The 11,149-nt window shown below is 52.1% G+C and overlaps 3 protein-coding genes across 3 annotated transcripts in view; 2 read left to right on the top strand and 1 right to left on the bottom strand.

Moving 5' to 3' along the window:
• UTP11 (UTP11 small subunit processome component) overlaps window positions 1-11,149 on the top strand; it is a 175,802-nt gene that overhangs the window by 45,329 nt on the left and 119,324 nt on the right. The gene's annotated exons all lie outside the window — the stretch shown is intronic.
• On the bottom strand, window positions 231-1,779 carry AIRIM (AFG2 interacting ribosome maturation factor). The gene is made up of 4 exons (XM_082071669.1): window positions 1,517-1,779; window positions 1,259-1,438; window positions 1,064-1,182; window positions 231-970 (listed from the first exon to the last, which is right to left on the bottom strand). Exons 1-4 carry the CDS (start codon window positions 1,771-1,773, stop codon window positions 903-905), a joined length of 624 nt encoding a protein of 207 aa, XP_081927795.1. The 5' UTR covers window positions 1,774-1,779; the 3' UTR covers window positions 231-902.
• Window positions 1,844-5,655, top strand: CDCA8 (cell division cycle associated 8). Its single transcript, XM_082071653.1, has 10 exons — window positions 1,844-2,069; window positions 2,177-2,305; window positions 2,639-2,679; window positions 2,985-3,060; window positions 3,291-3,430; window positions 3,695-3,774; window positions 4,107-4,205; window positions 4,382-4,508; window positions 5,010-5,096; window positions 5,461-5,655. Exons 1-10 carry the CDS (start codon window positions 1,988-1,990, stop codon window positions 5,503-5,505), a joined length of 906 nt encoding a protein of 301 aa, XP_081927779.1. The 5' UTR covers window positions 1,844-1,987; the 3' UTR covers window positions 5,506-5,655.

Below are 11,149 nucleotides of genomic sequence, written 5' to 3' on the forward strand. Positions count from 1 at the left end.
CCTCACCACCCAGATTGACACCCTGCCCTCAATAAACGCTGGTTCCATCGGCCGTGACGCCAGCAGCCGCACCAGCGCCCAGAGGGTGACGTTATTGCTCTCTGCAGTTATTACTGCACAGAACAGCCCGTGGTTCTGTGCTCGAGCAGTGCCCTCAGCTGGTCACACACCCCCGGGCTCGAGAGCCGCTTCGCTGCAAAAACAGGGAGCACAAGCGTGGCTGCTCTCTGTCCATGAACAATTCTTTATTTGGTCATTTTCTTACAAAGCGTGTTACTTAGAGACAGGCATCCCACTACTTTCTGGGAACATGATGTTTTAAGACTGTGATTTAAATGTGCCCTAGCAGAGGTATCACACACTGAAACTGCCTGTGTCAGCACTCAGGCGTCCAGGCACCTCCACAACTACCTTTTCAAGCCAAATTTGCTCCTCACTCTTCAACATAGAGGTGAGATGAAAACAAAGGCATTACTCAGAGGCACAAGGTGCAAACTGTTTCCTAGCTCTGATTTGGTATGCTTTATTTATGTGTAAGGACAGTACCTAAATACCTTTCTGACATGGGATCAGCCTGCTGGACCTGATGTCACGGTCACTTATTCGCTGTGCACCTCAGGTTAGTAAGTCTCAACTTTTTTTCAGTATACAAAATATCCGTGGCAGGCAACTGCAGCTGAAGACAACTCCTGCCCACCTTCATGGCTTGTTTAGCTCAGCCTCTTCTTCAGAAGAGTCCATTTCCACTTGAAAATGACACAGTCCAGGCATTTGCCACTGAGACCCAGTACCAAACTCATTCAGCTCCCAAAAAGCACCAGTAGAGCTTCCTCAAATCCTCCTTGTGGTCACCTCAGAATATACCAGCCACTCGCAGAAGCTGGTCAGCATCAGCCCCTCTGTCAGGAGTCGGGTGAGCAGCACAGCTCTCGCTGGTTGTCCACAAACAGAGAGATCTTGAGAAGCACATCTGAGTTGGAAGGAAAAAACACACCAACCCCATTAACTTCGTGCATCTTATCTGTACTACTCACCTACAAAAACCTGCTGGAAGCAGAGCTACCTTGGACAATGTCATCCTTGTAGCGCTCCAGGATCCTCTCCCAGGCCTGCGGGAGAGCTTCCATGTCCGCCGGGCTGCCGCAGCTGATGCGGCGCAGGAGGAGGTCGCTCTCCAGGTACCTTCGTGACCGGTAAGGACGACAAAGACAAAAAGGCCCCGGCCCGCGCCGCCCAGAGCCCGCTCACAGAAGGATACAGGTGCCGGTAGTAGCGCTCCACGTCCTGCAGCCCCTCCAGCGCGTCCGCCAGCGAGGGGCAGCGCGGCCCCCGCCGCAGCGCCGCCGCCAGCCCCAGCTCCGCCGCCCGCTGCTCGTACAGCCGCAGCACCGCGGCCCCGCCGGCCCCCGCGCCGTCCCGCACGGCGCGCAGCTCCGCCCTGCCGGGCCAAGCGGGGCGCTCAGCGGCGGCCCCGCCGCCCCGGGGCCGCCCCGCCCGGCCCGCCCCGCGCTCTCACCGCCGGCCGCACAGCTGCTCCAGCAGCGCCTCGGCAGCGCCGCGCTGCTTCCGCCACAGCCGCTCCCGCAGCTCCCCGAAGGCGCCCAGGGGCGAGCCGGCCCACGCCAGCCGCCGCGCCGCCTGCATCTGCGCCGCCAGCCCGGCCAGCGAGCGCAGCAGCGCGGCCCAGCCCGCCAGCGCCGCCCGCCACGCCGCGTCCCGCCGCCCCGCCGCCGCGGCCCAGTCCCGGAGCGCCGCCGCCAGCACCGCCGCCATGGCGCCGGCCGGTGACGTCAGTGAGCCGCGCCGAGCTCTGATTGGCCGTCCCGTGCTGACCGCTGATTGGCCTATCGGTGGCCGTGCTGAGCTATGATTGGTCTATCGGCGGGGACGTTGGGATTTGAACGTGCGGCGGCGGCGCTCCAGGCCTGTTCCCGGTCCCGTTCCCGGTCCCGTTCCCATTCCCGGTCCCATTCCCGGTCCCGCCGCCATGGCTCCCCCACGGAAGAAGGCCGAAGCGAGTGCGCGGCGCAGGAAGCTGGCGGCGTTCCTGAAGGATTTCGACCGCGAGGGTAGGCGGGGGGATGGGGGGGTGGAACGGGGCCAACCGGGGATCGGGGCTGGGGGAGCGGCGCCGGTTTCGGGCTGAGCCCCGGGCTGAGCCCCGTGTGTCCCGCAGTGCAGAGCCGGCTCGAGCGGCTGCGCGCCAAGGGGGAGCGGCTGGTCAAGGAGGTGGAGGACATGTACGACATGGCGATCCTGAGGCTGCCCGTGCAGATCCGTGAGATGAACTGGATCGAGTACTTCGGTACGGGCCGGGGGGGGGCACCGGGCTGGGCTGGGCCGGGGGGGGCACCGGGCTGGGCTGGGCCGGGGCGGGGCACCGGGCTGGGCTGGGCCGGGCACCGGGCTGGCGAGGGCACCGCTGCCCTCCGGTAACGAGAAACAATAACAACTAAGGGAACAGCCGGGATCTCCGTCCAGAGCCCCCGCGGCTGTTCCAGCGCCGCTCGATCGCTACCGGTGACACCGGTTTGTGCCGCTGTTTTGCCCCCAGGTGGTGACGTATTAAAGTGCGTCTAGTGCGCTGTGTGGACTGACCTAGATATGTATTGTTTTTAACCAAATATTTTCCTTTTAGCTAAAGGAGGAAGCGAGAAGGTGCTGGAAGAGGCCGCAACGGTACGTACCCAGCCCAAAGATTTGGTTTTTCTGAGGACGTTACACGTCGCTGCAGGAGCGTTGAAGAGCAGAGGTCACATCAGCGCTCTTGCAAATGCTGCTTTGAGACTTCCCAGTAAGAGGTGTCTCTGGTACCAGCAGAGGATTCATGTCCGGAACAACTGAAAGGTCCCATTTTGAGCAGAACAGAAAACACAGGGGTATTCTTGCAGGGAAATAATTAGGGGTTTGCTTTACTGTGTGGATTTATCAGAAGTTTATGATACTGATATTCCTAATGGTGTTTTGATGGTTTTTAATTTCAGGCAGACTTGGAAATAACAGAAATAAACAAGCTGGCAGCAGGAGTTATCCAGACTCCTTTAAAAGTCATCCAGAAAGGTCGGTTTGTCTTAAGCATTGTGAGGAGTTCAGTGAGATGAAAGTTTGTTGTAGTTTGCATACTGTGAATAATTTGGTTCTTACTTATATCCCTCAATCTATTTAAAGACAGAAAAATACTTCAGCTTTTATCGCTACTATCTGCAGTAGCTCTACTCAATTTTATTAAAACACTCAGAATAATTCAAGATAGTGGTTCATCAACCGTTGATAACACCTTCTCTTTCTAGTGCAAAAATGTAATCAGGATTTTGAAGCTATTGAAGAAGAAACAGAAGCTCCTTTGCTTCCTCTAGCGAAGAAAGCAAAACATGACACCCAATGTCCAGGAGACCTGGAAGCTGAAAACATTAACCCAAGAGCTGCAAAGGTAAAGAGCTACAACTTGTGGTGCCTTTATTTCCCAGATGTAAATGCCTTCCTGAGCTGCTGCCCCTGTGATAGATGCTCAGAAGGGACCTGAACACAGATGTCACTTCCTGACGCTTCTAGGGATAGAGGATGGTCACAGAAGCTTGTATGGGGTTTGGTTCTGGACTCTTGTGCCAGAAAAAGGAGTTTATTATGTGGAAGTGTCTGTTTGTTGTGGCCTCAGCTGTCACACAAGGGTGAAACCACTGATTTGGTGTTTCAGGTCAAGGCGTCCACTAAAAAAGCACCAGCGTCCAGGAGCAGAAGGGCTCCTTCAGCCAGAGTGAAGCGCGTCAGTAACAGGTAATAGGGGATATCTTTTAACCTGAGTTTCAGAAGTGGAGAATAAGCGTATAGTGCTAACATAACTCTTACATGGAAGGGAGTAGAGTTTAGCTGGTTGATGTAGTTGTGCCATGCTACAGGAAAAAATCCATGATCTGGCAGTGAGTGAAAGACGGGCAACCTCCTCTCCTGTGCTGACCAGCCATCCCGAGCTGTGGGGTTTGCCTTTTTCAGCTAGAGCCTCTGCTTTGCTGGGGCGATAACCTCCTTCAAGTCTTTTATAAGCTAGTGCTTGTACATTGGTTAAATGTGGTCTGGTGAGCAGATGTTTGTTTATTGTCCCCTAACAGATCAAGCAAAAGCAACTTTATCACCCCAGCTACCCGTAATACAGTTGATCTCTGTGCTCGGGGAGGCACCTCCATGATAACACCCAGATTTGATTCCAGGTTTGTGTCTATTGTTTCTCTATTAATCTCTTATACAGGGGAGTGTCTTGCCTTTTGCTTTATGTACCTGTCATCTATTGGCACATAATCTTTAGTGTCTCTTTAATGAAAGATTTGTAGTCAAAGTGCTTCGAGCAATTGCAGTGAAATTACTTACCTGTAACTTTTGGTTTCAGAGTCTTCAAGACGCCGGGTTTGCGCACGCCAGCGGTAAACGAACGTGTCTACACCATCTCTGCCAACGGCAGCCCCCTCGCTGACAGCAGCGACATCTGCATCAAGGTCCCTGTGGGAGGAGGGCAGGTGAGGCAGCAGCTTTAACCTGTAAAATCTGTGCTGAAGGGTCAGCTTGTTGCTTCCTGGGGGCCCTGCCCAGTTTCAGGTCATCCCCTCGTCTCTTTCGTTGTGCCAGTTTATCAAGGGATTGAGATGGACTAAAAAGAACCTGGAGAGATTTTGAGTCAGAGGCAGGAGCTGCTCAAACTGGTCCAAGCAGAATGTAGAACAATGTTTTGCTGGGCACTCGTGGAAGTCACTGCTGCTGGCAGTAACATGTTAATGTGCTGCGAGGAAGGCAGGAGATAAGCTTTTGGTCAAGCTGAATGTTCTCTGCCTGTACGAGGTCTCCTAATCTACTTGGATTTGATTTCTCTTTTATTTTTCTAGGTTTGTGTGTTTTGGTTGGTTGGTTCTGTTCAGGCTTTGGTTTTGTTGCTGGGGCTGGTTTCTTTTTTTCAGCTTCAGGCTACTACAGCTCACAAAACAGAAAACCTAATATTTGCTTGCCTTTTTTCTTCTTTATAGAGCATTTGTTTAACAGCAAATGATTTGACCAAAAAGAATCTTCTTAATCTGGATCCAGAGGCCCAAGGGATTATGAAGAAACTCTCGGTAAGTCTGTGGTTTGGTCAGCCCTGACCTGCAGTTGTCGGGCACTGTTGTCACTGTCATTAGTCACTGGACTGTGGAGCTGTAGTAGAAACTCCTTCCGTCCTTCTCCTTGTCCTGTATTTTGGCTCATGTCACTGGCCAAGAAGCGGTATGACCTGAAAAGGGCAGGAGGGGGAGCAGCTTCACATCACATCCAGCTTAATACAAACTGGATGAGCCACATGCTTCTTGAAAAAGAACTATTGTCAACATTTTGAAAAACCAAATCAAAACTGAAAGTGTTTTCTACTTCAGGCAGGAGTTGTAAGTGGTTGTGGGCTATCAAAGTGTCTCTGAATGCTGACTCATTTCTCTTTCTTTCTAGGTTCGCCTCGCACAAGCTTGCAGTGGTACAAAAACCCAGAGATGAAACCACCGAATGTTGAGGTGCCTCTGTAAATATGCAACGTTATATTTAGGGCTGCCCCCCTTAGTTCTTGTTCTAATTCATACTGAACTTATGCCTTTTTTTTATTTTTTTTCTAGTAAGTAAAATTTTCTAAGCACTTCATAGAATCGACCACTTTTGCAGCTGGTTCCATGAGAAAAAGTGGTTTTCCTGGTTGTAATTTCAGTTCTGATGAGGGCTGGTTTGATAAAAGATTGCTGAGTACTGACTTTTTAAGGTTAGAACCCCTGATCTGAACCAGAGCTCTTTCCAAAAGTGTTTCCCTTGGGACAGAACAAGCTGTAGGAGAGCGGGGGGTGTCTGCAGGGGGCAAGTAACGGGGCATGTCTGTGTGTCACTAGGACATGTCTGTGTGTCACGAGGTGTTTGTAGCTGGAGAACCAGAGTCCTGGGCACAGCCTGACGATGCTGCTTAAGCTTCTGAAATCTGCAGGCTCTGCTCCCAGCGCTGCGGCTGCCAACGTGCTCCCCGAGAGAGCACCTTGAACCACGGCCACAGTGATTGTCATTAAGAGAAAATCCACTCCTGCAGCCCGATGCTGTAACGGTGGCCGTTGTCTGCTGTTCTGCTGGTGCCACGCAGCCCGGCAGCAACGCGCTGAGAGCAGCTTTCCAGGGAAAAATCAATATTTACTAGTTATGGGTCAATCTTCTTTATAAAGTACAAACCCTGCTGATTTTGCACAGTTCAGGGCTCCACTGCGCCACGTTTCATCCACAAATTGAAATTAATTCGTTTGCTGGAAATGTGGGTAAGATCTGGGGGGCTGCTGGGAGACGGACGGGGGGTGTTGGGACCTGTGTGCAGCCCCCTGGCCGAGGGGGTGGGGTGGGAGGGGGACACAGGGGTCTCTGGAGGGGACACAGGGGTCTCTGCTCCAGACCCAAAGCTGATTCCACCCATGAGTGATCTTGTGCCGGGAGCCTGGGAGCTGCATCCCCACTGCAGCGTGAGCAGCACCCAGTGTCCTTGGGAACACAGAAAACAGCAATAACCTTACAGAGAGGTTTCTTGCAGACCTGGGATTTTTCCCCAGTAACGTCGCCCCGGCCTCGCTGTGCCCATGGGGGCTCTTGGGCAGGAAAATTCAGCCCGGCCTGCCAGCTGTGAATGAGCTACAGGTTCTTTTTCCCATCTAATATCTAGCTAACCTAGAACTCAGAAGGCCCAATGGCAAAGGGAGGGAACTTTGGAGACAAAGTTTGATGCTAATAGCCTGAGTTAATTGCCGATTGTTTGGAGCCTGTGGCTCACTCCGCCTGATAGCATCTCCCTCCTCAGCCACCTTCTCCATCTGGCACCGGCCATCTGGTCCCCGCAACAGGCGCCTCAGCGAAGCTTTGCTGGGGAAGCTTCTTGCTGCAGAGCTGGAGCTGCGGGATCAAAGGGAATCGGTCACGTTAAAGTGAATCGTGAAGCTGCTTTGGAAAGCGCAGGGCGGTGCAGAACAGCTCAGCTTTGTTCAGAGCCCACACATTTTACAGTGCTGTAAACCTCCCGGCACGTGGTGAGGAGCGTAAATCCCGCCCTGACCCTTCCACACGCCAGCTGGTGACAGGGGCATGGCACGGAACGAGATGACCTGGCACGGGGACCGGGCACCGTGTCCTTGCTCTCGCATCGCTACTGAGGTTTATTTTTTGCCAAGTAGACAACTCCACGCTGCCGGGACATGATAGATGTTGCAGCTTTCCTGTCGCTGCAGCTCTCATTGTAATGCAACTTGCTGAGCCGCTCAGACTTCAGTGATTTTCCTCTTTGTCACCTGTCTCCCCATCATGTCACCTTCTCTCCTTCCTCTTGGCTCTGGCCCAAATGGGCATCGCAGCTCCTCTTCTGCCCTGATGTTTGGGTCTCTGCTTACAAAGAGGTTTCCTGCAGATGTGGGATTTGCCAGAGTAGAGTCCCCTCAGGGACACGGGTGACAAATCGCCGGTACGGTTGGTGTGGGGAACAGGCACGGGCAGTAATGGAGTTATAATGAATTAAGTGCTGTTCAAATTGATGCAGGGCTACTGTAATGAATGTGCGCATGTTGTGAGCATTGGGACAGAGGTGTGATGAATATTGCCTATCAGCTGTGATAAAAGCCTATCATCCCAATACATATTTTCAAAAACTAATTTAAGGCTGGAAGAGATGATTAAAAATGAGGGGAGGAAATTGTCTGGGTTATATTTAGAGTCCCTTGCTAGGTAAGATGAATTTCAGAAGCTGACATACCGCCTGTGGGGCGAGAAGGATAGATGGGGATGTTGTGGTAGCTGGTGAGCTGCTGGGGCCGAGCAGCCGCAGCACCGCGAGCCAGCTGTGCCCCAGCATCTGGAAATCTCAGTTCTGATCTCCACTCTTCCCTCGGTCCTTTATTTAATCTCCCTGTGCTGCTCAGGATGACAAGATCATTAGAAAGCCGGTTCCCGGTGCAGAGCTCTTCCTCCCGAGCGCAGTGTAACCGCGCGGCCGATGCCTGCAAGACAAGAGACTTAATTGTGTTCTGCCAGCATCCAGGGGATGTCAGGACTCAAATTTAAAGCCAGGCTGGCTGGGGGTGGGAGATGCACCTCCATTACTCACCCAGCCCAAATGAGGTTTCGCTTTTATTATCTCCCGAAATAGCCGGTACCTGGGAGGTGCTGATTGAAGCCATTTGAAAACATGACAACATCCTCAGGACAATAGGTGTCTAATCTAATGAAGCCAGAATGCATTAGCTAAGAGCTGTGTAAAACAAAGAAAATGCAATTAAAGCATTCCTGAGGACAGATGTCAACCTACGTAGGGGACACTGATATGAAGACGTTGGCAGAAGTCTAATGAAAATAAATGATCTGTTTGAAACATTCCTCAAATCAATAACGGAGTCCAAGCCAGCGGCTGCCACCTCGCTCGTCACTCACCTGCGCTTTGTCACGTCCCAGCAGAGACTGGGACAGGCTGGGGACAAAGTGGGAGATGGACATGCTCCCTTTCCTTGATTGCTCAAAGCAGATCGTGTTTTGCTCCCCTTCTCTCAAGTTCTTCTACGCTGGAGGATCTGGGTTTCTGTTGTACAGTTAACAGAGACACCTTCTCTCTTTAGACTCTTATAAATAGTAATTAAAACCACCCACTTTTGTAAATTGCTGGCAAAAGTACCTTGCATCAAATCACAGCTCTTTGGCAAGGGTTTAAATTGGCAGTGACAAGTATATTTCTAGAATAAAGTTTTATTTTGGGAAGTTTGCTTCATTACGCCACATCACATTTTGCTGCCGTGTGATGCGATACCTGACACATCGCGTTTCCCCACCAGTCAAAGCAGAGATTTATCTCTTCATGTGCTGCCCTGCTGTGCACGGAGAGACAGCGGCGGGTTGTTGGAACACAACCAAATCAAGGCAGGGAAGGGGCTGTGCGGGACGCGGCCACACGGCACAGCCTGTGCCAAGGCGGCGGCTCCAGCACCGATCCCACCCGCTGGCTCCGTCCTGTTCCTCGGCTTTTTTATGTGCCATTTCAGCTGCGGCTGCTGCCCAGGACGGCCCCCCCTGCACGGAGCGATAACAGCTTCTCTTTGTCTGATGCTGAAGGTGCTCGGCAGCCTCAGCAAGATAAAAAGGCCAAAGACATTTATAATTGTGTAATTAAACGGCTCCTGTGCCTCCCGGGCACGTCACTGCTGGGCAGATGGCTCCGTTGTCAGTGCAAAGGCAGTCAAGGTGACCGGGGGCTGTTGGTGGCACCCAGCCCTGCACCAACGCCACCCAAACCAGGACGTGCCGCAAACCCCAGCACTTGTCCCAGTGCGGGTGCCCTGGGTCGGTCCCTGCTCCCCGCTGCTCCCACCGGACCAGCCTGGGACTGTCACCTCTGTCCCCGCGGGGTCACCAGCGGCACAGCGGACGGGGGCAGCGATGGGGACAGCAGGAGCAGGTCCCCGCGGGCTCATCCCTGCAGCCTCCGCTGGCTGGGACTCACCATCCACTATTCATAACTCCAGAGCTCTAATTATTTCTTTATAGTGCCAATATAGCCCTGGCCGGGCTCCTCACAAAGACCAGCTGAATTAATTGATCGACAGACGGCAAATAGACTTCACCCTTTAAGCGCCCATTCCGTTCCTTTTTCCTAGCAGCTGTCACTGTTCCCAGCACAGCAAAACGAGGCTTTTGCTCGTGTCCTTTGGCATTAAGCAGCCTAAGAAAAAGAGAAGAAACACGAACCAGTGAAAAAGTCGCATCGAATTATTTCTAAATATTTTAGAAATTAACGTGCTGGCCATACACTGCCTTCATCTACTCAATTACACAACTAATTACATGCCTTGAGCACAGTAACTCTGCGTGTCTTCCCGCTGCCCAGCAGCATCCACATACATCAGACCGACAATCAGAGTTGCATTGACACCTCCACGCTGTGAGCACGTCCAAGGTACCGGGTCCCCTGGGTGACGGGTGGTCCCTGCACACCCGAACAGCACCTGCCCCTACAGGCCAACCGCGGACCTTCCCGTCCCCAAAAACACACACGCTGTACTCGCCCAGTGAGGGTTTTTTTCCTCCAACAAAATGTCAATAGCAAGAAACCACCATCCTGAGTTCCACAGCTGCTGCCACCTCTGCCGCAGGACCAGACTCTCCTCATGCTATTTAATAAAGGAACGTGTCATCTCATGCCTTAGTGCCACCAAAACTGTTCCTCACCTGACACCTGCTGCCCTTGCTCAAGCGCTACTGCTCCTCAGAACCCCTCAAATGACCCACACAGACAAGCCAGGCCAGAATTAGTGCTTGGTTTTACTTAGGTATTTAGATACCTCATTATTGCAGCCTTCAAACATAGTTCAATAAATACAAAATTAACAAAAATGACAATAAATCTTTGTTACCATTTATTATTATTATTATCTATTCCAAACCGACTGTGATTCCCTGGAGATGTCTGACTATGGCTCAAACATGAAATGCACACAGTGTCCCTTATGATAATATATTACATTTGATTCAACCTTAGAAAAATATATATTGACTTCTCAGTTAAGTATTTACAGTATATAACACATAGTTAATGAATATCAAAAAGCATGTGGAGATGAACCAACTTGATTCCAGGTCTGCTTCCCGCTGGGGGTGTTGCGGGACACGATAACACAAGCAAATGGCCCAGGAGCAGGAAGATGGGGAGAGGATTCAGAATCGAGTTGGTTCAACTCCCTGCCTAGAGAACCATAATGTACTTTATAGATAAAATGTAAACATAAAGAGCATCCAAAGTGCACTTGATCCTTGGGATCTGGCTTTTCTACCAAATGAAGGTTTCAGTTCACCGTTATTATTATTCTGGGTGTGAAAGAACAGGATGGTGAGTGACCAACCAGACCGGGCAGGGGCCAAACTTAAAGATAAATTATTTCCATTAAAAAACTAAGCAAGTGGCATCGGGACCAGCTGGGCCAGCGCAGCCACCAGCACCGCGGCTGGAGCGCTCTGCTCAGCCAGGGGTGGCGGTGCCGGGCCGCTGAGAGCCGCCCTGGGGCTCCTCGTGCCACCGTCACTCCGAGCCTGGTCCCCACCGAGCAGCTGACGGGAGGATCTGACTCCAGCAGATCTCCCGCCGCATCCATTC

This window comes from Streptopelia decaocto, assembly GCF_964273445.1.
Source record: "Streptopelia decaocto genome assembly, chromosome: 23".
Taxonomy (NCBI): Eukaryota; Metazoa; Chordata; class Aves; order Columbiformes; family Columbidae; genus Streptopelia; species Streptopelia decaocto.